General features: G+C 38.6%; 3 protein-coding genes across 3 annotated transcripts in view; 1 reads left to right on the top strand and 2 right to left on the bottom strand.

Annotated features, from left to right (window-relative positions):
• The window catches only part of LOC131787205 (matrilin-4-like), a 402,738-nt gene that overhangs the window by 118,240 nt on the left and 258,244 nt on the right, over nucleotides 1–26,254 (top strand). The window lies entirely within an intron of this gene.
• On the bottom strand, nucleotides 1,293–16,033 carry LOC131799256 (polycystin-1-like protein 2). The gene is made up of 18 exons (XM_066169507.1): nucleotides 15,952–16,033; nucleotides 14,994–15,635; nucleotides 14,517–14,639; nucleotides 14,025–14,174; nucleotides 13,499–13,621; nucleotides 13,009–13,131; nucleotides 12,695–12,823; nucleotides 11,761–12,460; nucleotides 10,796–11,369; nucleotides 10,303–10,518; nucleotides 8,070–8,231; nucleotides 7,563–7,757; nucleotides 7,105–7,326; nucleotides 6,198–6,905; nucleotides 5,381–5,617; nucleotides 3,992–5,302; nucleotides 3,230–3,398; nucleotides 1,293–2,752 (listed from the first exon to the last, which is right to left on the bottom strand). Exons 1-18 carry the CDS (start codon nucleotides 16,031–16,033, stop codon nucleotides 1,293–1,295), a joined length of 7,326 nt encoding a protein of 2,441 aa, XP_066025604.1.
• LOC136282185 (lactadherin-like) lies at nucleotides 16,799–20,761 on the bottom strand. The gene is made up of 6 exons (XM_066169506.1): nucleotides 20,665–20,761; nucleotides 20,199–20,539; nucleotides 19,724–19,862; nucleotides 18,346–18,680; nucleotides 17,611–17,749; nucleotides 16,799–17,154 (listed from the first exon to the last, which is right to left on the bottom strand). Exons 1-6 carry the CDS (start codon nucleotides 20,759–20,761, stop codon nucleotides 16,799–16,801), a joined length of 1,407 nt encoding a protein of 468 aa, XP_066025603.1.

The raw sequence follows: 26,254 nt of genomic DNA, 5'->3' as shown, positions 1-26,254 counted from the left end.
GATGGGTTGATAAAAACCTGATGAAGATTTATTTTGCGAGAGCTTAGTTCTTAATAATTTAATTAGTGAAACTTGGGTATACCACTATTTGATAAACAATGCAGGTGTTTGCTTTTCGATCATCTTCGAATAAGCAAATGATATGCTTAAATATAATTTCTTTATACAAAATATCATGGGGCTGTCTTAATGTATCTACAATTAGCTGAAACATGGTGATTGAAGAGTTGTATCTTTGTGTAGAATAACACTCCTGTTTCTACCAGTCTCTTAACCACTAAATTATTGTGTTTTTGTTGTTGTTCTTGTTTTTTTTGAAGGACTGGGGGGTTGTGGGACGAAAACGTTTACTTAAATATAAAATTGAAGTAATAGGAGGTTGAAAAGGTCAATGTGTCAACAGTTTTGTCGCCAATTGTAGCTACGGTTAAAGCAAAACACCTCTCATTTCAACTTTAATCCACAATCGGAAATGAATTAGTGAGAACGATCTTTATTAGCCAACACACGACCTTTAAGTTTTTCTTCATGGGCAAAGGTTTTAGAAATGGGATTACCACTTTTTTTGTAGCAAGTGGAGAGGAAACATTTCTTAATGAAGTGATATTTAGCTGGAATTTTTCTTTGAGGCTGCTAGGGGCTTGACTTAAGCACCGTGGTTGATATTGATGGTCAGGCTTGTACCCTGTCACACCTCAACCACTGGGCTAACACTCCATGGCTAAAGGGTGGTTTTAGTATGCCTTTGGAGCAGGGAGGCTCATTTTACATTGCAAATACTTGGTGGCTGTGTCATCTCATATTTCAAGCAGTATATCGGCTACCTTCGCGAGCGTCTATTTCAACACAATATGGAGTCAATGAACCTCAAACACCATTATCCCACCTTAAAGAAATGCAGGAGAAATCTTGACTACCTGACATATGAAAGTCATATATCAGACATCTTAAGCCAGTAGTTAATACTCAAGTAGGGCAAAACTGCTTTTTTAATGAACATATTTTCTCAGTAATCACATGTTCTGTCACTTAAAGTATTCTTCCACCCTATGTGCTTGATTGTAGATTCTTTTACGATGCAAAACCTAAGCTACAATGGCATCCGACGATGACAAAACGTCGTGTATTTCGTTTGATAATTTTGTTGTTGGATATTTCCCTCAAGCCTTACTTCTAAGATGCAATTACCTAAAAAAATCATTTAATGATATCTACGCTTCCAAGAAAAGCCAATAACAATTTCAGCAAAAGAAAACTGAGATAACTTAGGGATGATCTTTTGGTTTCTTTTCTTAATCACGCATCGAAGGATTTATCATTAATAACAAGAGGTCAGTAAAGTCATTTTCCTCTTTCAAATAATCAGCCTCCATGTATTCTGTTCGTTGAGTAAGAACAATAAGTCTCTTTTCCACTTTTAGCATTCGTTCCTCTGTACATCGGATAATACATCCAGAATTCAAACAGAATGGTTCTGCTTCAGAAAGGCACATGTTGGCGAATATTGCCTCATCGCAAAACAACTTAAACTCAGTCCGATTAATTCCCTCGTGGAAATTTTCCATTAAACGCTCCTCAATAAAACGTGCCATTTCAAGCTCTGTTGCATTTTCCTCTGCGTTTGATTTTGCGTCACCGTATGATTCGTTAAGGATAGAAATCAGAATATTCATAAGAAATATACTTGTGAATATACAAAACAAAAACGCAAACGTCGGACTAATGAAGGGTTTTTCCCTTCGAAGAACATCCATCGGGATTGCTTTTCCTAACAGGAATTCGAATTGCGACATGACTGCATTAAGGTAACTAGAATACTCTAATACCATACCACCGAAAAATATCATACCTGTTACAACAAATGCATTAAACACGATCATAAAAAGGAGCACATACGAGAGTTGACAGCCTATAGATTGCCGAAAAGACGAAAACAAGTATATTACATGTGGGTTAAAACGAATTAGATTCAGAAGCTTGACTGTCACCATGAAAACAGCAACAGCAATAGACGCATTTTCAAGGTTAAGCCAATCCAAGGCTGTGTGGAAATGCACGATTTCATATGGATTGGCTTGAATAGATTTGATAGTGTTCAAAACGCTTTTAGCTCTTATCATGTAAAATGCTACAGAGGCTACACAGAAAATTATCATAAAGAAGTCCACCATGTTCCAAACAGACTTGAAGAAACCTAGGCGTTGTTGATAAAGGTGAACCAACATAACTATGAGGTAAAAGAGGACCATTGCCATGAACAGAAACTGGCCAATTAAGAAAAACATCAGAGCTCCTGACTCAGTGCTGTACATTTCCAGTGTTTCAATTCTCCTTGAAGTGTAGGCTGCACCAGTAGCTAAGGCCTCGTAGAAGTATGTGGCAACGCTAATCAAGTTTGTATTGACATTGAAAACAGCAAACTCTAGAATTACAGCTCGGGTTTGGCGATCAAGCCATCCATTAGTAATAGTCTCGTCGAGGACGCCTTGTGCAGTGCTTTCATCGTATCCCATGACTGCTGCATAACCACCCCCTTCATAAGAGTTGTACGACGCAAGAATGGGATCGTTGCGAAGTTCTGCTGCTGATTGATATCGCCAAGGCTTAGGGCAAATTTGGAGGGCATCAGGCCACGAAGTATTGAGGGAGAGTGGTATCCAACCTGGAAGACTTAGCAAAGTCGTGTCCTCATTTTCTGGAGAATAGTCGTAATAACATTCTGCTATAATTCTCGAGAGTAAACTGCAGGAACCTTCAAGTAAAAATAAATATAGAGGAATAAGTTACTCTAAGATTAACAGTTTTCTCAAATGCAGATAAAGTGAAACAGAGAAAGAGAAAAATGCTGAGCAAAAAAAGAGCACTTCGGTAAAGTTTCTTGATATCGAGTTGAAGGTTATTGTTCTAAAATTGCTTTTGAGTCAGGTCGTAAGCAGCGAGTTGAAATGTATTCTAGACAATTGTTTTCATCTTGTTGCTATGCCCTATCTCTGCGCCTCCAGTATAATAACTTAGTGTGTTAGTAACGAGCCTTTTAATTTCCAGAGTTACAGTTTTCGAATTGATTAAGCCATTATGATATTTTCCTCTTTCAACTAGCACTTTCCAATTGTATATTAGGGATTTTTTCCCACCAAGTTAGGAGCTCCATTGTCCATCGTCAAGTTCAAACAGTCCTCTGCGATAACCTGTTTGTTTATAAAAATGATATATTCTGACCAAAGTTTACTTTTTTTAATTCTGAGCTGTCGCAACCAGGGCATTCCCACCAATATCGACATCTTGTTCCCGATGTACAAATCGTTTTTCTCTTCAAGTCCGTTGTACCACGCCTGGTTATAGATGTTTAGTATGAATTCGCTCTTTAACCATGCTCCTAAACCGTGCGCATCCTCTACCTAGAATAAAGAATAAGTAATTATAAAATAAATACATTAAGATCTAAGGACCCCGCAAGAGGATAGAATGTGTGATTCGCATGACTATTAGACAAACAAACAATTAACGATCAAGCATTAAATCAAAAGACTAGAACGAAGTAAAGGGGGAAAGAGACTAACCGCCAATCTTAAATGCAAGTAGGAAACAATGAATAAAACATTAATAAACAAAGACTTCAAACGCCCACTGCACTTAATAGCAAACGTGAGTTTGAAATCCATAGAAACACCGCTATTACTTTTTTGTAAAGGTAAAAGTCATTATTTTCATCAAGTAGAAAATTGCTTCATTACAGATATATTTGTGATGAATTAGTCTGCTTACTTGCCATCGCTAGGTGTGGTATTGCGCCTGACTTTGGTATCTATTTCTCTGTTAAAAATCTACGAGTCTGTTATCTTTCTCTGATACAAGGGTCGATTATAATGCGAGATAGCTTTTGAACACTGCCAAATATTTTACAACTGCGGACAAATAAACATTTTTAATCCTACCAGATTAAAGTTAGTAAACCGATACGGAGTGGCTTGCATAATCATACTAATCTTACCAGATTAAAGTTAGTAAATCGATTTCTCATCTCGGACGTCATCAGAAAACGATTTGCATTCTTGTTCCCATAAGATACGATAGCCAGAAGAAACACAAATATCAAATGCAGAACAATTTCTTTTGTCATGCTTGTTAACTGAGCTTCCTTTTTTGATCTCTCCCTCATCTTTTTCTGCTGATATTTCTTATAGCGCTGTTTGGAATCATCGCCCAAAAAATCTATCTCAATTGCGATTGAATCGATAGTGGTCTCTTCTTCTTCTTCGCATTTGCCCCTGTTCTTTTTTGTGAAGAGAAAGGAAATAACCATGACTGCTATCATAACCTTCGTGGGCTGTACAACGAAAATATCTTGTCCGTTGGAAATGAGAATAGAAGCAAGCCACTGTTCAGAGGTTTCCTTTCCCCACATTAAACTGTAAAACAGCGTAAACGTTGCTGCTGCCATTGTCGTACAGAAGCAGAGAAACCAGCTCAAATAAACAAAGAAATGAGGCAGCATACAACCAGTGTCCGTTATTTCATCCAAAAGTCGCTGGGCCTCGTCTGTAACTTGGTATTTCTCACTCCTTTTCTTTCTCGGTCTGCTAGACTTAAATAAGAAGGCAATTATTATGTTTACTGGTGCAATGATAATGCCACTTTGTACTCCGATGACTATCTGTCTCCAAGAAAACTTAAAAGGCCCAACCTGTATAGCACCATCAGATTCGCCACCAATGTTATAGAACATGGCATTTGCTATCATGGCACTAAACAGAACTGAAAGGCAGCATGAAGCTCTTTGCACACGTGTAAAGGTACTGCTACATGCTTTCCCAAACACTGACATCCACAAGTGACTGTCGGCAAGTTTTCTGGCCAAGCGCGAGCGAACCTGAGCTGAGAAGGCAGAGTAAGATTTGCTGTCCACAGTTACCTCTATTTGGCCGTCATCTTTTTCCAACGCAAGCCATCTATTGATGGGGAAAACCCATCTTTCTTCGGTCTGACGATCTTGGATAACTACGGTTTCCACAAACCAAGACGGATTGTTACCCGAATTATCATGATCCAAAGTAATTTCTTTTAAAGGGCCAATGGATTCTTTCATCACGAGAACAAAGCCGTTGATACTTCCTCGTCCGAAAAGCTCACTCGTCTCCCCTTTCTCTCTCAACGGAATTTGACTATGCCCATTATTTTCGCCCTTGATACTGATGGTTATGTTAGCTGTTGTTGCTGAATGTTTCCAAACGCCCGTGCTTATAACCATATCGTAATAATAAGCTCCTTCCTTCACGAGCGGTATCAATTTAGGAAAGCAAATCTGAAAAAAAAAAAAAAAGGAAGTATTCAAAGGTGAAAATAATTCGAAATACGCGTCTGCAGGTTGAGAAATGATTACCTTGTCTACATCTCTCTTGTCGGCCCTCCTTGCAAGGATTAAGACAACGAAGTACAGAAGGAAAAAACAGGCAATTGTCACAAGTACTGAAATATTGCCACTTTCAGCAAGGTTTGAAAACTCAGTAAAAACTTTGTCGAAGTCAATTGGGTTTGGTGCTTGGATGAAGTTTCCACCAAAAGATGTTAAATGATTACAGAGACATTTAAGATGGGTGGTGTTCGAGTCTTGGCTTACCTTTAACGAAAACAAAAAAAATTCAATTAAGCGGAAGAAATGAACATTATCTTGTGCATTAGTGTATAGCACACAAGGGATTAGTGCTTTTCGCGTGCGTTGATTACCCAGTTCGAAAATTAATAGCAAATTCATCTCCGAGCAGAAAAGCGCAAAAGCGCGAGTTAAGAGTTCAAATTCCTATCGTGTTTTTGGTATATTGAAAGAGTACAACTACTTTTTTGTGTCTGTGTGAAATATATTAAAATTATCTTTTACCTCGACTTCTGTAAATGATTGTTTCCAAATTAAACTCAGGCACGATCGTAATTAACTTAGAAAAGTTTAATCCCGAGCCGAGTTGGTGAATTGCTTTAGTAAACGAACCCTGAGACCCGTTCGACACAAAAGAGAAGAAATAAAAACAAACAAGTTGATTAGTTGTTCTAACCCTATATTATTTGTAGCAACAGCTCCCTTCCATAGAAATGTTAAGATTGCTTTCCTTATCGAAGGTAGGCGACAGTGTCAAATGCATGAGGAATTTGACTCAGTAAAGCTGACTAAGTAGTAGTAAAACTAAGAAATGATTAATTTTTACCCGGCAACCTTCCGCAGTCCACTTTTCTGTGTTCTCTGACCAATACAAACAACTCGACTGGGTGATGGTCAAAGTGTAGTTAATGTCTGTGTTTGGATCATATTTCGGAATCACAGTGCTAAGAGATCCTTTTGGCGGTGGATCTTTAACGCCCACACATGACCGTCGTTTTCGACGATTACCAGAACAGGATCTTCTTTGCCTAGAATGTTGACTTTCATTCTTAGGGCTTTTAGACAATAAGCCCGCGTAGACGAAACCTGGCTTAGAAGGCATCACTGTAACTGAGCTATCCCTTATAAAGCAGGTTACATTAGCATCTGTTTGGTTGTCACATGTAGATGTAAACACCATTGTAAAATTGTGGTCAAAGTCATTTATCATTGGCCTTTTTCCAAATTTTATGAACAGATTGATTTGTATTCCCGCTTTGGCCATACTCAACTTAAGAGATACAGGAACATGGGCTAATTCTGCGTAATAACTTCGAACTGAAATCTGATTTGGCTTAAGAAAACTATGCTGCGTGCCGTTGGTTGAGTTGTGAGGTGGACTGGAGATGGGAATCAAGATCTCAATGTCATTGTCAAGATTTGATACATTTATCTTTTCCGCGCTATTACTTTTAAGCTCAAGAGTCGTGACGTGGGATTTGATTTTCTTGCTGCTATTGTCCCAAGTGAAAGGGTTAAAATCAACAGCTTGCATCTGAAAGAGAACACAATATGGTATTGGTAAATTTAGTTGACAAGGGTGATTTCGGGAGTTTTGCTCGCGTAGAAAAAAATAGATTTTGTCATTTTATCATATTTATTGAGTATAAATGGGGACAGGAAAGTATAGTTACCAATTAAGGCTGCGATTTCTAGAATACGAATGGCTAGCTAGGATAAGAATGGCATCATACCTTTGCATTTATCTCTCCACCACCTATATTCCCAAGGCTGCTCGGGAGCTTGAATTTACTTGGTCCATCTCCCATGCTGAGTCCTTTTGCATCATTAGCTGTGACCTTTTTCAGGGATATTGCCAAGTTTGGAGTCTTTAAGAGCAGATCTTCTGATGAAACCAAGCGGCCAAAAAATGCATCACACACGTTGCTGAGTTTTTCGGAGGCCTTTTTCACGAACTGAAAAGAAAGTCAAAGAATGTTGTTCAGTCAAATGATTACGTGGTTAATACGACGACTTTTCCACTTTATTAAAACTAATAAAATCGTAATACACTATTCTTCTTCGCTGCGTTCATGGTCTCGCCGTTTTGTTCGCTGAATGTAAAGTCTATCTATTTAAATTGACCCATCCTGAATTGGTGGCAAAAACGAAACTGATCTCTGTGACATGTAACTGTACTAGTGACCTTTACCTCTGGAGAGGGTGGGGTTACTGCCGAGACTATGTCGTCCTGACTCGAGCCCGCAGCGGACTTGAGAACATTTGTGAGGCAACCTGTAACACTTGAAGCTGTTTTTTCTAATTCCGGTGTGAAAGGCTGCTCCGGATCATTAAGGGTGGAAATCATCATATTTGCTGTACTATCAGTCAATTGCATCGTTAATTCCTAAAGAGAATAACACCAACGCGTCGTATACTTCATTGAAATTAAAATTGTAGGGAGAGATTGGTGGATTGTTTAATTTAATTTTATTTATAAAGAATAACTGCAGAATTATAGAGCTTTCTTTTATTACGATTCACCTGGGAGGATAGGCTTGTTGCCTATCTCGATTACAGATTAAGATATTTCATTCATTTTCGATCGGATGCATCGTTTTCGGGAAATAATCTGTCACTAATGGTTATCATCCTTGGGTTTAAACTTTAATTTATGTTAAGAAAAGGATTTAAAAGAAACAAAAAAAAGGCGTCGTACCATATTGTTATTGTTACTGTTACCGCCACCGTCACTGCAGCTCTCGCATTTTTGTTGAACCTCCAGTCCCATGGCCAAGCTTACTACTGACATAATCAAGCGAGACATTTCAAGATTCTCTGGTGTTATGGCTGTAAACTTTGATATCAATGTGTTGGAAATCTAGCAACAAGAAGAAATGTTGCGCCTCATTAACAAATCGAAAAGGCTTTAACTGCTTCTGTTCTGTTGTAAAGCACGCAGAAAGCGGCTAGAACACGAAAGAAGTGTACGGAGAAACAGGAGTTGTAGTTGAGTGTTTGTCCTCACTTCTTGAGTGCTCTAGCCACTTCCTAAGTGCTGTACAACGGAACAGAGCACAGTTTAGGCTTTTCTATCTTTTATAATAAAGAATCCGTTAAATTACCCACGCATTACTTTCAATGTTCAAAACAAAGTTTATTTCCAGAGCGAAAAGAGGGTAGTCAGCATGCTCTATACCATAGCCAATCAGAGTCCGTGCTAGAATTGTTCAAATAATGGTTGAAGAAGACGTAAGCTGTCAGAAGTGTCAAACCATCAAAGTTCACAATATACAATAGTTTAGAAATTACACTACCCTGGTAGGTCGAATATAACACTTTTTCCTGAAGTTTTATAGTCTTTAGTACAGAACCTGAAAGTTAGATGTTCAAATATATTAAAGCTCACATGGCAACCAGGTGGACAGTCGGACATGGTTTGATGCCATTCTGGTTTACAGATTTTATGAACGTAACTGAAGAAGTTACGATTCATAGACCCAACGTTTCGACACTCCTGTCTGGTACCCTTATCAGGGATGATCTAAAACGCTGCAACAAGAGGCCTTTTTATACGATCACTAATTAGCTACCTTTTTTCTGACGGGGTGTAAATGGGAATCAGGAAGTAAGCCACAATCATCACGATTTAAAGGAGCGTGGGCGGAGTTAATATGTCAAGCTTTCAAACAAAGGCGCTGGTGGCAACGCCGATTAATGGTGATAATTTGAGACTTATCTCACCCAAGTGTGTGCTTATTTAGGCATGTGTGCTCCGATAAAGCTGAGTTTTCTTTTTTGCAAAATAAAACCACTTTTTGATGCTCTTTCAAACGTGTATCAAACTGACGTTTGGTCGGTCTGATGTATTCGTTGCCACAGTCATTGCAAGGAATAGAAGAAATGGTGTCGGTTCGTTGTACTTCCGTGACAGGATCCTTAACCGGTTGCGGCTATTCAAAATCTCTTGATGGGTTCCGTAACACCCTGAATGTAAGGAATAACAGCAAAACCAGTCGCTGGTTCCCTTTCATTAGGAGAGCTACTAGTTGTCACACGTTTTTGGCAGTTACGGAGAAAAGTTTTTGTACAGCCATTCGCCTTTAAGACATTAGAAACATATCTCCTCTCCTCCATCTAGACAGTCAGCCCTCCTGAGTAAAGTTTTGGCTACAGACTAGTGACAGACTACGGACAAATCCAGCAGACAAACTTTTGGCTACAGACAAATCCGGCCGAATTGTGGCTCATAAAAGCACGTAAGTGTTTTTTTACACGTCAACTAGAAAACAAACTGCCTAATGCGTGTGTTCTATGATTGAACATCAGCCGAATTCACCGGAACATGAAGATTGCTCGGGATGACGGCGCCGTAAAACTCGGCTGTTTTTATTGATGTGACCTTCCTTTCAACGCATCCACTCAACGTATCGAAAAGGATATCAGAACAGGGTTTTAATTATTCACTCGAATGACGGCTGATGAAATTTCTGAGGCTTGCTTCACTGCGATGTTAGGTCTTTTTTTTCATCATTCCTATTTTCTTCTGTTTTGTTTTTTTAAGACGAAACTCTATATGTCCTACAAGTGTTACATGTTTTTTATTTTTATTACCGTCCGTAAGCTTGCGATCTAACTAAACGTGAAAATCTTATAAAATGACTCATTGCATATAGAAATATGCTATTTGTCAGTCAAGAGGAGCGGCGAGCAAGCGACACGGTTCACTGGTGAAAATAATGATATAGCCAATGAGAGGGTCGATGCGTCGTTTTTCACTAGTAAAAAATATCCTATGATCAATCAGCTGGTTTCTCTGGCGCGAAGAGACTATTTTTTTCTCGATGCTTTTTGGCGCGTAAATCTCGGTATGTATATGATAAGAAACAACATTTAACTCTGAAAGTTTAAGTGTTCTTGCCGACTGTATTTGAGAAATTTTTTTAACGTACCAACACTTTGTCCCTTGGGTCCAATTCTTGTCCACATTCACTTTTTTCGTTTGCAGACTTGAAAACAGATATACCAAGTTGAACAGCTTGGCTGAGTTCACCCTTGTTGAGAAATTCATCCAGCTTGTTACTTTCCCCGACTATAAAACCTTTTAACTTGATTGCAACTTCGTCTGGTGTTGAAACACATGGATCAAGGCCAGATGATGGCTTTACCTGCAAGGGATATGTGAGATACATTTCTTGACTGAAATATGTTTTTGGCGTTTAAGACAAAATTCGGTGGCATTATTGGATCCGAGCGGCGACGAGATAGAATTGGATATTGAAAGGCTAGCGAGCACACAGTAAGGATTATGCCATTTTTAAACAGTTTCTAAACAGTGTTTATGAATTAAATTGGAAAATGCAAAGATTTTAATTGACGTTTTCATGAGTCGCGTAAATAGTTATTTCATTGAAAAATTCCCCCGTATAGAAACAATTCCTGTACCTTGATGAATAATTTCTCTACAACGGATACTCCAACCGCATTCCTAATGACAATAGTGACTTGTTGGTGGAAATCTTCGTTCGGCGATCCTGCAGGTAACACTGTCGACACGGACGAGGGTGACGTGCCATAAGATATAGGCGCCTCTCCAAGTGCAAATTCATATGTCAGTGGTAGGCTTGTATCCTGCCAATCGAAGCACTTAAAAGTAAACTCAGTATCCAGTGAGACGCCTTCAGAGACCGACGGCGCGCAGTAACCATTATGCGGCTCTCCAGCGGTTTCAAAGAGGAGCACAGAAAGCCCGTATGCTCCTTTCAAAGATGTAACCATTAATGTTAGATTATACTTCGATTTGGATTCTAATGAATTTTTCTTGATTATCATATTGGTAGAATTTACAGCTGTTGAAGTCATGTTTGGTAAAATAGGTATATTTTCCCAACTGTCTGAACCCTTTAGTATGGACAGACGCCATTCGTAGAGGGATCCATTGCAAGGAGAATTAAGACACTCTGATGTCACCCGGAGCTTGTTTGAAGCAGACACTACTGCGGCACAATCTATAAAGCATCTAAGGAAAAAAAACAGAAAGGCAACTTACGAGAAGCTGTAAAATCAATTGCAAGAAAATGGGACTTAACTAACAGAACTCCAGGGCATCAGTTACAGAAGTGAAAGAACAGCTTTACTAGATTGGCGAGTTGCCCTTTCAAACCACCACCTGCTTGTATTAAGTAAAGCTAGTCAATGTTAGTTTCGGGGTAGTTTTAGTAAAGCAAGACTAGCCTTTTAGAGTTATGGCGCTAGATACAGGTTTAGCAAGTTTAGAGAGTAAAATTTTTTTTCCGATAAGTAAAAGCAACCCTTTTTTTAGAGTATCCACATTTGTAAGAGCTTTCCTTTCCCGATTCCTTGAGTATTACATTTTCTATAGTTAACTGTTAATGCTTCATAACAATTACCTCAGGGTCACCTGTGGTACCTCTCCTGCAGCTATCGTAAAGGACATTTCGGCAAAGGAACTTCTCAAATCCTTGGACACATTCAGACGTAGGAAGAAGGTCTTATCGATCTCAAGTTTACTTGGATCAATGGTAATGATTGCAGGGTTTGAGTCTCCTTCGTTTTGAAAAGAACCGAAGCAAGTGTTGCTTACAAAAGTATCACTCCGACAGGACCAACTGAAATTGAGCCCGGTATGTATTCCAGGGCCAATGTCTGCGTCGTAACTTAAAGAGCCATCCACGTTGACGTTTTGCTTGGACCCCCACCGTACACTGCTTCCTCCATCAAGAATAGCTCGCACGGGAGCCGCAATAACCTCGATGAAGCCATAATCAAAGGCGTTAAGAACTTTTGGGGATGCTGGATCTCCGATTGCAAGCGTAACATTGAATTTCACTTGATAGATACCAGCAGGTATGGATCGTTTGTTTATCGTCCACTCCGTTGTCCCTTGACTAACTATAGTTCCTTGTGCTGACTCCGAGGCAGCTAACTCCATTTCGCTAACCACACTCCATTCAAAGGTACTTGTCAAGACGGTTAAATCTTTATTTAGGCCCAGTATCAGGGCTTCGCGGACACTTTTGACTGAGCGTTGCACAGGTGTGGCCTGATATTTGTCTTTTGAAATGTTTCTAATAGTCACTGAGAAATCTCCTGAGGATGATATAGTTAGCAGAGTTTTTGCACCATTTTTCCCCCTCACAGAAAAACAAACTTTCTTAATATGGGTGTAATGAAATATGAAATAGCCCTATGATTTACATTTCAACGATCGATTTTCAAGGTCTAGATAAAATCCTGCCTTTAACGGTACACAGACAATAAAAGGATCGTAATAACAAGTTATCAGCTAAATATTATTTTATTGAAATTTGACATAATTCTTACCAATAGGTTCACATGATATCCCATCGCCAATGTAGTTTTTTCGGCACTCACAGCTGAAGGAGCCTTGATTGTTAAAACAGTGAGCAACTCCATGACAGTTATGAGTTGATAGTGTGCATTCGTCGATATCTAGAGAATCATGGAAACGAACATGAATTTCGAGTAGTTTAATTGTACAGGTTGCACCAATGAAGCTTTTCATCAGTTGCATTGAACTCACAAAAAACTCTCGTCCTTAAACCTATCAGTGCATTGCCATAGAGAACGACAGGCAACGCCTACTTGTGGTACCTGAACATGGAAACATCTCTCACCTACACAAGTTGTGCCATTTCCTTTATACCCTGCAATGCATGTACAGTGAAAAGATCCAACAGTGTTGCTACAAACAGCCAGTGGGTCGCAGTTGTGCACATTTGTAGTACATTCGTCGATATCTAAACGAAACAAGAAAATAGCTGGGGCTAAAAAAGAAACGCTTGAAGCGTTTAAGACACAAGTGGTTATCAAGGTAAAATGTACCCGCTCTGTGGCAAAAGCAGTTCAGTTAAAAAAAAGTTTCTTCAGCTATCAAACTTCAAACTAGTGAATTTTCCCTGATACTCCTTCTTGTAGCGACATGTGAAATGTGGAGAAAGTAACGTAAAACTTTTACGAAAGTAGCCCTAATCACCGTGTGTTTTCAATAACATCCCTCTCGTTTCCATCCTGTGGACAGAAAATCCTTTATGACCCAAAACACGACGCACGGTTGTGTAGCTTTATATTCACGTGATAATACGCGTTTCAATGAGTGGTACGTACCCAGACAGCTCACACCATCTCCTGAGTACCCATTGAGGCAAGTGCAGTTATATGAGCCAAAAGTGTTGTTACACTGAGCATTTGCGTGACAGTTGTGTTTCTCATCCTGACATTCATCTTCATCTAAGCAGAAATAGCAATTGTGGAAACAAAGTCATCCCATTCTTGAGTATAATCACCATCAACAGGCTGGTGCAGATTTCACTATTGTTATGAAAATCTAATACACTTGAAAATGTTTACTTGAAATAAGTGAGAAAACAGAATAAAGATTGGATGTAAATTTAACCAGCAGTCAACTCCATGACAGTTATGAGCTGATATTGCACATCCGTCGATATCTATAGAATCTTGGGAACGAGCATGAATTTTGAATAGTTTAATTGTACAGGTTGCACCAATGAAGCTTTTCATAAGTTGCACTGAATTCACAAAAAACTCTCGTCCTTAAACCTATCAATGCATTGCCATAGAGAACGACAGGCAACGCCTACTTGTGTTACCTGAACACGGAAACATCTCTCACCTACACAAGTTGTGCCATTTCCTTTATACCCTGCAAGGCATGTACAGTGAAAAGATCCAACAGTGTTGCTACAAACAGCCAGTGGGTCGCAGTTGTGCACATTTGTAGTACATTCGTCGATATCTAAACGAAACAAGAAAATAGTTGGGGCTAAAAAAAAAAAAGCTTAAAGCGTTTAAGATACAAGTGGTTATCAAGGTAAAATGTACCCGCTCTGTGGCAAAAACAGTTCAGTTAAAAGAAAACTTCTTCAGCTATCAAACTTCAAACCAGGGAATTTTCCCTGGTACTCCTTCTTGTAGCGGCCTATGAAATGTGGAGAAGGTAACGTAAAACTTTTACGAAAGTAGCCTTAGTCACCGTGTATTTTCAAGAACATCCCTCTCGTTTTCCATCCTGTGGACAGAAAATCCTTTATGACCCAAAACACGACGCACGGTTGTGTAGCTTTATATTCACGTGATAATACTCGTTTCAATAAGTGGTACGTACCCAGACAGCTCACACCATTTCCTGAGTACCCATTGAGGCAAGTGCAGTTATATGAGCCAAAAGTGTTGTTACACTGAGCATTTGCGTGACAGTTGTGTTTCTCATCCTGACATTCATCTTCATCTAAGCAGAAATAGAAATTTTGGAAACAAAGTCATCCCATTCTTGAGTATAATCACCATCAACAGGCTGGTGCAGATTTCACTATTGTTATGAAAATCTAATACACTTGAAAATGTTTACTTGAAATAAGTGAGAAAACAGAATAAAGATTGGATGTAAATTAAACCAGTACAGATGCCTGTGTATGCATGCAGATATCCAACGAGCTTTTAAATTAATTCATCAATAAATCATTAATAAAAGTAAACTGTTTTAAAAAACTAACAGACCAGTTCGAAAACACTGAACACATAAAAGCATAAGTAGATGCCACACACAGCTGTTCTTAGTATGACCCATCATATTCATGGTTACCTAAACCAAGACGTTTCACTTTATTAATTTGCTCTGCTGTTAAGGCAACGTCATAAAACTGCATGGCAGCAATTCTTGCGGTCAAATAACGAGGATCCTTTGCTCTAACACCAACTCTGACGTTATCCTGTGTACCTAGCGTTATGCCGGCCCCGATACTCTTCTCTAGTACTCTCACTCCATTTGCCCATATACTTGCCATTCCAGTTGTGTAATCGTAAGAGGCACCTACATAATGCCATTGGTGCGTCGCCAAAGGCTGATTGGTCCAGAATGGATCCCATGTAGATAAGTACTCTCTGTTTTTGAAGTCAACGTAAAGTTTTCCTTCCAATATCCAAAAGCGAACGGACCATTCATCACTTGGTACGTAATTAAATAAAGGTGCGGTGTTTGCATTTTCAGGATACAGCCAACATAACAGTGTGATGGAGTGTTTCAAGTCTAATCCCCCATCGTTTGGGAACTCGATGTAGCTGTTTGGATGCCCGAAGAATTGGTAAGAGCCACCTATGTCACCATTCGGACCTGTCGCTAAGGATACATCTCCACGAATGCCTTGGGGTTGTTTATTTGTGATCTCCCTTGTTTCAAAGAAGCTGTTTAAAGGAAAAATGGCTTTTGCTTCTGGGATAATGGCGGCTGCAAGAAAAGTCGTTAATTAGCTAACTTAGTATTTTGCAGATTATAGTTTTGTCAAATACAATATTGGCAACTAAAGACTACTACCTAATCAAGTATTTAATTTATGTCTAATGGGACGGCACACTTCATAAATACAGTATATCTTTCCATTATCCATGTTCAGTTCTATTTTATATTATGTGATTCCAATCATGATAAAAACAGACCTTGGAGCAAGCCTCGATTAACTGTTATAAATAAAGCGTAATGTAAACAAATTGTGTGTATAATCGACAGTTATAGCTGGGACTTCAAGTCAAGTCATGTATCACACCAAAGCAATGGACACCATCTCCTGAGAATCCTTGAAGGCAAGCACAGTTGAATGAGCCCATAGTATTGTTACATTGCGCCATTTCGTGACAATTATGAGTCCGCTTTTTACGAGTTCCTATATGTTTGACTACTTCTCCTATTTAACTGTCTATTTGTCCGTCTGTCTTACTGAGTTGCCAGTGCAATCTTTCGGGTTATCTTTGTGTTTCCTTATAAGGATAGGCAGCTGTTTGTAAAACTCTGGCATTTGTTGCACCATTTACGTTCCCTGACTAACCATGGAAAGAAGAACCCATGAATCTATATCTTGAACTTGCTATCAAGCTTCAGTGGCTTAATACAAGGAGAGCTTCGATCAGTTGATGGAAGATTAAAACCTCCTATCTGAACCTCACTTAATGTTACCTGAACAACCGAACAGCTCCACCCTCATTGCTATTCCTTCCTGCCAGTTAGCCGGGCAAAATCGGATGTAGCGTCCCACGATGGGTGGGCTCAAGTCATGATAAACGATTGTCTTTTGGTCATTATTCCCAGCAAAGACCTTGATAAATGGAGCAAAAGAAAAAACAAACAAACAAACAAACAATGAAAAGAGGAATAAATTTTTCATTTTCTTAGGGCGATAAATTTGCAATAATTAGGTTGATAGTTGAATAAAATCAAATATTTCCTTTTGCAATTGACAGCGCAACTCTGATTTTCCTTCATCAGGTGAACATTTTTTTCATGTTTTCGACTCATTTTCCACAACTATAACTGACTTGAAACAATGTAAAAAATAACATAAAATAAAATAAAATCCTGGGTTTTCTTGGGAAAATCTAAAGATTTCTTATTTAATGCTACTTTCCTCTACGGAAAGGCAGCCTGCTTATATTCTTATGGACCTTTCTTATTGTCCCTTGTTCCATATAATATTGCAGGTAATTTTCTTTATAGCCATGCTGTAGATTGTAGCTGGTGACCCACTTGGGCGACGCATTCATTCCTTGTGTTGCAACTCGTTTCACGATGATATCATTATTTTGCAAATCGATCTGAAGCCACTGGTCGCCATCATCTTTCAGAGGTAACCAAGTTCCCTCGCTTAATAATAGTCTGCCCTTAGACGACGCATAATCTGCATTCAGTTCTGAAGAGGCAGTAATTTGTCCGTCAGAAATGGCACCGTTTTCCATACCAAGGGGGTCTTGACATTCTTTATATTTAAAGAAAAGAAACAAAAAGTTTAAATTGAGATTATAACCGCACTTATTCTCCTTACTACAATACAGTTAAAACGAGGGGAAAAAACTAAATTAGAGGGAATTGCATTATTTTCGGCTGAGGATGTTGACGTCAAGGCGGAAAATACCACTATTTGAGCAAGAGTCTGAATATCTTGCAGGACAAGGCAAGGCCCATAATAAGCGAAATGGAGATTTTTGGTTAGAGTCTTATGAATTAAAGGAAAGCTTATAACTTTATGCTAACAAGACCATTAGCGTAAAATGGAAAATGCTATAACCTGTTTAAAAGGCTTGGATATTCAAGAAAACAAAATGAAATAAAAGTGCACGATATCTTTCACATAAAGGATAAAAGATAAGCGAATTGCAAATCATTTGTTCAACAACCCAAGAGTCCTTATCAGCAATTAAAAATTTAACATCACCTAAACAGCCGTACAACTCTACTCGCATAGTAACCCCACCAATCCAACTTGTGGGTCGGAAACGGATGTATCTTGCCCTGATTGGTGGGGAAAGGTCATGATACACAACGGTGTCTTGGTCTGTATTGCCAGCGAAATTCTAGAGAGATAGTTGGAAAATAAATCTTATGAGACGAGAGGTTATTGCCACAGGCGCTTTTTTTTTGCCTTAATCAGAGCAATTACACTATTTCTTCGATACGTTTTCTCGTCGTTTTTCTTATCAGCCCTGAAACCTCTTCCCACCATCCCCAGAAAATGGCATGTACTAATAAAACTTCAACAAAAGATACCGCCCTTAAACCCTCGTGGGGATCAGTTTGCATTTACATGTTAAACTGACTAATGATAACTTCTGCAAGACCAAAATACGTCCCTGACCATGTCCTTTAAGCTAAATCATCCCAATTGGTTTATGACTCCCAAATAATTTTTAATGGAGGTCGCAGCCACTTCAACTCCTAATTAACCTTTTAATATCCCACAGCAACAGGCTTTGAGGAATGAATAACAGTATTTTAAGGGCTTATTCCTAAGATAATTGCAGTGTTTTGCCCTGATTTACATTGAACTCTGTATTCTAGAAATTAATCGCTTAGGCGAAGTGGTTTTCCTCCCACAAGGTATTTATTAACAATATTCCCAGTTTGAATATATGGAAAACAAAAAAAAAGTTAGTTGGGATAACTATCAAACCTTGGCCTCGTTATATCCACGCTCTTTATAAAAGTAGAAATTTATTCCGTCGTTGCTGTAAGTCAGATGGTACTTGGTTACTCTATCCGGCGAATTAAGGATGTTTCGTCCTTGTGTTGCAACCCTTGTTATTTTAATGTATCGATTATTCAGATCAATCTGCAGCCACTGGTTTTCATCATTCGTGAGAGCCACCCAGCCCCCTGCGTTGTTCTGTGTTTCTTTTACGTGAAGTCTACCATAATGAGCACTTTCTTTGTGACTCCATTGGGAAGAGGCACTCATTTGACTGTTGGAGATGGCGCCGCTTTCCACACCTTGAGCCTCTGCACACTCTAAAAGGTACAAATGCTTTGTATTAAACACAGCTTGCATAGTTGTTTTTCAATTGCCAATTGACGCCAATTTAGCACATGCAGTAAAATGGGTTTGGGTAGTCAAGTCATTCGTTTTTTGTTAATTGCATCATGCCAATTTGTTACTGAATGTTTGAAAACTGCTTTCTTATATAAATTGCTGTGACATATGAGGAATGTCAGATCATAGAGAGCTTTAACTACACACGTACAGAACTGCGATATTTTTTTACGTGTGTTCTATATTGGAAATCAGCTGTTGAAAAGTCACCTGCCTTTGGCACCACTCTGTCAGGTTGATGAAAGAATTGCAAAGCGTCCAGACACACTTTTCTTCACAATCTAGAGCTCTATTGTTTATGTAATAATGACAATTATAATAATCATGATTATTTTTAAAACGTGGTTGTTCGTAAATATGGAATTTTTGTCTATGAATATTCGAAGAGAAAATCCATATCTATGCTTGCGTAAGCATCATTCACTATGGAAAGAGTTATAAATGCCGCAAATTCTTTGACATAGATATGAGTTATATGAAAGGCACAGATGAGCCTAAAATTAAGAGATACAAAACACAGGACGAAATTGCAAGAATCCGCAAACGGAAACGTGGCAGAAACATGTTAAACCGTTCTGGAAACACGACGGATAACCTGTGTTTCCGTTACCGGTTTCGTGACGTTTTCTCGCGTTTCCGTTGCTGCGTATACAACGGAACCGGACCACTTTTTGTGCATGTTAAACATAACAGAAACATGGAGTTGCATGTTTCCGCCACGTTCAGAAATACGGAAACATGTGATTTCGTCCTGTGAGTTATGAAAAACTGAGATCGCGGGGAGGTTTAGAATTCATTTGCATCCAAATGCATCTGGTAAGTTTAGCTCATGTCAAGAACAACGTCAACCTCAAAAATGTAAAACTCCCCAAAAGGCTACAGTTTATTTCTCTTAGCAACTACCTCAAAATTTGTTGTAAAAAGTCAGGTCAAAAACCCAATTCAATTGAAGAAAACTCACTGGTGGTTCCGTAAACCTCAACTCTAAGGCAGATACATCGTTGCCAAGTAACTGGTAGAAAGCGAATGTATCTTGCATAAACCGGAACTTCTAGTGCATGTTGGTCAATTGTGTAGGATCCACCTTGTCTGTGAAAAATCTATAAAACGATAAGAAAATATGACGCAGTCACAAGTTTTTTAAATAAATTTTCTCAAAAAGGGGATTCAGTAATGATAAATATTGAATTGTAAACAGCTAAAATGAACCATTATGGAGTCGCTTATTTCCGATGTTGTCGCAGAAACTGAGACGCAGAATATAGATTGACCAAGGCGCCCTTTTAACCTGTCGACAAGCGATACCCTTTGATTATGTTATATTGGCGATAAGTTACTAGAAATGGTGTCGTCAATAATTGCAAATCTGAACATCATCGATTAACTTGCGAATTACAATTTTTACTGGGACTCTGTGCGATGAATCTAAATCTTACCGCTTCCGAGCCATTAGCATCCTTATAAGTTGGCCAACCGTCCTCATAGGATTTAGAGTACGCTAGTTTAAAGTCTATCACCCATTCATTGCCATTGATGTCTCCTTGGGTTGCAACACCGCACACTTCAATAATTTTCCCGAGATCGACTTGAAGCCACTGATCTTTATCATTTATTTCGGCGCACCATCCATTTCCTCGTGCCCCGTTCAGACGTCCATATGATGGTAGGGCGTTATAACCGTGACTTTTGTCATGACTTTTTGCCCTCATGAAGCTGTCAAGGATGATACTTGGATTGGAAACTCCAACAGCTTTACTGTAGCAGTTTTCATGGGTTTCTGCGTTCAACAAATTTGAATTTCAATTCATCACAGCTTTAACCTACCTTATCGCCGCTTACTGTTGACTTAAATCAAAAGGATCGCTCCTTTTTATAATAAGAGAAATTGGACTTTTATTTTACCTATAGGCGGGACGTAGGACGCGCAGAAAGGCACGGGAACGGATGCCGTGGGATAGAAGCAACCAGCAGACAAAAATAAGGCTACGAGATCAAACATTGTCTTATTTTTGCCGCGCCGATATTATTTATTAATTTTGATAATTCATTTACCTAAAGTTGGAGAATACTTAAAGAATTCTTCACCTCGTCCAAACCGTCCTGCTTTCGACTTAAAACATACATCTCTCGTACGTTGGAATGCAATATTTTCAACTTCTCTTAGATAACAATTTATCATGCTCCACGAGGATGTCTTTGGATTACTATGCTTTGAGAAGTTAAGTGTAAAAGCTCTTTTCTCCATATTAACAGATTGCAACAGTAACATTTGTCAGCGACGTCTTGGTAATGCTTTATAAAGCGTGGAAGACCCGCAGGTAATTCTTCGACGATTGTTCCACTCAAAACACAATTGTAACGGCAAATTCTCACGATATCATTTCGTTGTAATATAAAACATCCTTTAAATAAAGACGATAGATACCAAGCAAGAAAAAGACGTTTACATAGGCTTTAGGAAGAGGTAACCCATTTCGCGCAACGTTCATTAAATATCCTAATCTCGAAAAAAAACCTGTTCAATATATCAGAGTATCCTTTAGTAAAAAATTACACGAGAAAAACATACCTCCACTCCCTAAACCTCTACTCGTTACCACAATCAATATTTGAACCTATAGAAAGAGGGATTTTTTTGTTCTGTCGGTTAAAAAATACGTTTATCTGTCTGTGTAACAGTCTAAAAAGAAAAACATTCAAAACTCAGCCTGCTCACCTTTAATAGGAGTAAGAGCCTTTGAGGATTCATCTTTTCTCTTCTTTATTCCAAACCGAGCAAAAGCATGTTACGTAATTATAGTTTGAGTACAGAATCCTCCTAATTATAATTTTCTTACTAACAGGAAAAATTTCCCCGCTGAGATTCCAGTGATGGAAAAACAACGCATCAATTTTTAATGAGGTTTTCGCAATGGCCATGGTAAAGCATTTTCGATAAACATTGATAAAGTCATTGAAGAAGGGAAGTTGGTGGTAATAAAAGCAAATAGATGTGCGAATAATTTTTCAGATTGAAAGTGACAGGAAACTTATTTTTTACTTTTGTCCCACTTGTTATTATCAAAAGAATAATTTCTCAATACATCTCTTTCTTTACCTCCTCATGGAGTTTTTTTTTTTAAATTGGTTAAAATAGACGCTTAGCTACTTCCTTGACAAGTCAAGTTAACCTTGGTACACCCATGCACTTTTTGATTGTCTTGATTGACTGAGAGCCTGGTACAGGATGTTGATGGTTGATGGACATGATCGCACATATTAGAGTGCTTAGGTATCCTATGGCTATGCCATCGATTCCGCAAGCCTCTCGTTATTTATTCTTTTGATGGATGTTTTGTTTTGGAACTGTTAACTTGACTACTGATTTTGCTCACAGTGTACGTATTGTACTCATTTTGTGCGTTTGCGAATATGAACAAGAACCCCCAACTGTAATACTATTTTTTCTAAACTTCCTAGACTGTGATTACATGGTTACTGCAATGGTCATTAAATTATGAATAGATAGGATTTCCTAAACACAGTTATTTTGGATATTCCAACAATGATAGAGGCGGGGGTTCATTAAGACAGTTTTCAATCAATACAGTCTTCTGCAAGCAATTCGTTCCCCAGGAATAAAGCGACTTCAAAGAATTTTATCTTTTAAGTTTAATATACACATGCCGAAACGGGATTTCCTTCAAAATAAGAATCTTTTATCTTTATCCAAAAAATAACTTTGTGTATGAGTGAGGCTAAATTCCCGAAGCATTTGGAGAGGACTTAATAAGAAAATGCAAAAAAGCCAATCCTTTTTTTTTTTTACCCAATCCTTCCAGTCGACGTCACTAAAAAACACAACCTTCGTTGCTTTCTAAAACTTCTTACAGTAAAACGTATTAGTATACGTACTCGCCAACCTTGTAGAAAATAAAGCATTAAATAGCCTTACATCAAGAAGACATGAAGAAATTTTGGGAACCGTCATTTTTTTACATCCACTGGTTACGACTTAAATGTAACTGTGTAAATATGTGAAATATTTTCGACATAACTTTTTTACTTTACGAAGTTGGACGTTTACATAACGTGAAGTATGACTTTCAAACTTTAACAAAGAGTGTGACTGATCCTGTGGATATCGCTGTTTGCAAGAAGATATTGTACATATAAAAATTTCATACGCAATTCTCTCATACGTGAGAACACATCGGGTTTCTAATTTTTGTAGATCAAAATAATCCTGCGGACGCTGCTTTTGTTTGTATGACAAATTTTGGGCAGTCTAAATACCCCAAGTTTAATGGAAGCCCTTTTAGTTAAGAAAGTTATAGATATTATGTGACTTTTATTCAGTAAGGATATAATCGTGCAGTTATGGACAATTCATATGACCCTTAGCTCTAAAACGTAACTAATAAAATATAGGGAAAACGGCAAAATATGCTCAGAGTCTTGTGGACATATCAGGGGCATAATTTGAAAATTTAAAGGCATACTAACAAAGTGTATGTTCGCTTTAAATAGACTTAGGATTTAAATTTACATTTTTAAACTGTTTGGTTGATGTCTCATAATCTCTTCAATGCCCTTAACGACTAGATCGATCACTGGCGTTTAGCGTTTGAATTTAGCATGGCGATAGATAATTAATTAAGCATAGCGTATTCGCTGATTCCTTTGAGATGGGCTGATAAACAAAAGGTGAAGATTTATTTTTTTAGAGCTTAGTAAAACTTGGGTATACATTGTTTTGATGAACAGTGCAGGTGTTTCCTATTTTTTCATCTTCGAATATGCGAATGATATGGTGAAATACAATTATCTTTATCCATCTACAATCAGCGTCAAAATGAGTCGAAACATCGTGGTTGAAGAGTTATATCTAGGTGTAGAATAACACTCCTGTTTCTACTACTCTCTTAATCATGATCATTGACAATACCTTTCCCACATTCAGTGTTGGTTTGTTTGTTTGTTTGTTTTTTTGTTATGTTTGTTTTGTTTAATTGTTTGTTTGTTTGTTTGCTTTTTTGAGGGGTGTCTGGGGGCGAATACGTTCACTTAAATACAAAACTGAAGTAACAGAGGGTTGAAAAGGTCAATGTGTCAACAATTTTGTCGCAGATTGTGGCTACAGTGAGAAAAAAAACCTCACATTTGATGCTCTAATCGATATTCAACAAGGAATTAAATGTCAAAACACCACCTTCGAGTTTCCTTCATGAGCAAAGTTTTTTATTACTGTGGCATCACCACTTTATTGTAGCAACTGGAAGGGGACACATTTTTCAATGAAGGGATTTTCACTGGCAATTTTCTCTGAGACTGGTAGGTGCTTGTCTTAATCACCGTGGTTGATAGCCTGCATAGCAGGATTGGTAGTCAGGCTTGTGCATGGCTATGGGGGAAAGGGCTCAGTTGAAATTGCAAAAACCGGATGGGTAAGTAGTTCGGGTGATGCCCATCTTCAATCCAGCCTGGCCGAAGAAAATGGACAGGGCCTAACGTCAAGGCTAGTGCCAGGATGCAGCCCATCCACCGACTTATCCGAGGGTAAGTTGCAAATGACTCTGTAATAAAAGCTCGGAGGGCAGTGAGGGTAGGTTTTTGAAACCCCTTGGACAACTGGAATTTTTCTCTGGCATTTGTTGCTGGTATTTTTCTCTGAAAGTGCTTGTCTTATTCATCGTTGCTGATAGCCTTTGTTCTTCCGAACGAGTTCGAGGTTCGAAACAAAACATTTTTTCATAAATTTAACTCATCTAATTTGACGAAAATAACAAGCTACACTAGGGCGGCAAAACAACATGGCGGGATTTTTAACCTCATGGTCAGATTAGTTCTCAGTCTTTCTAAACATTCTCTCCTCCTTGATGTGATAATGTCAACAAAATTTCAAAACTTGTAAACAAAGGCTCTATTGATTAAAGTTCCTTAATAAGCACAGTTCCTGTCGAAAGGGTCTTATTGATTCTAACTTAGAATTCAAGAGTTCGTGTCCTGATCACAGTGTTCTGGGGACAAAGCTTCACCACTGGTCTTCTCATGACACTTCTTCGGACTGAACGTCCACCATTCGAACCCTTCCATCTTCTCTAAAGTGCAATTCGGTGTTACGCCCCAATGGTCATCGTCCCCTAGGAGTGTCCGGTGACATCCCAATAACTACGTCTCCTTCTTGGAAATTCCCCTGATACCGAAACTACTTCTGCTCGGTGTTCAAACTGGGCAACCACTCTTTCAGCCATCGATGAAAAAAATGGCGAACAAGCTCTTGGACTCTTCTCCAACGTCTGCGGGGATTAAAACCTGTACTGTCCACAGTTTCTGGAACAAACCGGTCGCCCAAGTGCCCTTGTAGAAGATGGTTAGGGGTTAGAGGTACCAGATCCTGTGAATTTACTGATTGGTAGGTCAATGGGCGTGAATTAATCAGTCCTTTAGCTCCAACTTCTGCACTAAGGAGCTCTTCATCTATGATATCAGCACTGTTTAGAATGGCATAGATAGCTTTCTTTGCCGCCTTGATCATCACCTCGTGGACGCCACTGAATTGAGGGGCAAGGGGTGGATTGAAGTGTAATTTATCACCATAGCTTGCTGTGTTCTCCCACACTTTTTCTCTGAATAGGGCCGCTAATTCTTGCAATTCATTCTTTGCTCCAATAGAATTTGTTCAATTGTCTGATAGGACATATGTTGGAAGGCCAGGTGGAGACACAATTCGGAAGAATCCGTTTAGGAAAGAATCAGTATCAAGGCCATACGCTGCTAAAAAATCATAATAAAACTCGTTCGCCTAGGCTGTAGAGGAGCTTCTTCAAAGGCATAAGAGATCAGACGAAGTCTGGAACCTGGGACGATGTTCTCAAAACACGTATGCTATAGTCAGCTGTATCTTCATACAGCTTAGGACCTTCGTCGTTGTTCCTGGTGTTTTGAGCAAATATTCGAAGATTGGGAATGTTATCTTCTTCAGATGTAGTGTATGATAACAGCATCGGTTTAAATTATATTCTATTAAGCGTAACTTATAATTTCGGTTTGAAAAATGAGTCAAACTTGAAAGATACGACGGTAAACAACTTTGCGTTAAGACATCACAACTCAATTGGAGTGTATACACGTGAGCACAGTTAGTCAGTAAAATAACACGCCAGAACCGTATGGGCTTTTCTTATATCTTCCTTTGAAGTTGCCAGGTATGATTGCTTGCCTCACCGTTTTTTCTTAACGTTTCAGCCTCCTCTGTTTAGCGTAGGAAATTAAAAAGAAAAGTACTTTTCAACTCGTGTTTGAACCTGAATTTTTTTAACTTTTGGCTTTCGGCTATTGTTTCATGATTGTCCTCTGGTTGGAAATATACGACTTCTTTTTCTGATATTTTCTGTTGTTTGATTTTCAGTTTGTTTTCTGGAGCTCTTTGTATTTCTTTCTCTCGTTGCTCTTCGCTGAATATTGGCCTTTTTACATATGCCTTTTCTTTTTCTCTTTCGCGTTCCTCTCG

This window comes from Pocillopora verrucosa, chromosome 7 (genome assembly GCF_036669915.1).
Source record: "Pocillopora verrucosa isolate sample1 chromosome 7, ASM3666991v2, whole genome shotgun sequence".
NCBI classification, from domain to species: Eukaryota; Metazoa; Cnidaria; class Anthozoa; order Scleractinia; family Pocilloporidae; genus Pocillopora; species Pocillopora verrucosa.
Note: the sequence above shows the minus strand (reverse complement) of the source record. Positions and strands in the feature narration are given on the sequence as shown.

Bases quoted from the DNA above. Each gene is read 5' to 3' on its own strand.
- LOC131799256 (XM_066169507.1), bottom strand. From the start codon at position 16,033: ATGGCGCAATGTAACAATACTATGGGCTCATTCAACTGTGCTTGCCTT. The intron at 3,399-3,991 runs GTAAGATTAGTA...TCTTTATTCTAG, and splicing joins GATTTACTAACTTTAATCTG to GTAGAGGATGCGCACGGTTT. The intron at 2,753-3,229 runs GTAAACTTTGGT...TTTTACTTGAAG, and splicing joins ACAGCTCAGAATTAAAAAAA to GTTCCTGCAGTTTACTCTCG.
- LOC136282185 (XM_066169506.1), bottom strand. From the start codon at position 20,761: ATGTTTGATCTCGTAGCCTTATTTTTGTCTGCTGGTTGCTTCTATCCC. The intron at 20,540-20,664 runs GTAAAATAAAAG...TGTTGAACGCAG, and splicing joins GTCCTACGTCCCGCCTATAG to AAACCCATGAAAACTGCTAC. The intron at 17,750-18,345 runs GTTTGATAGTTA...CTATCTCTCTAG, and splicing joins GTGGATATAACGAGGCCAAG to AATTTCGCTGGCAATACAGA.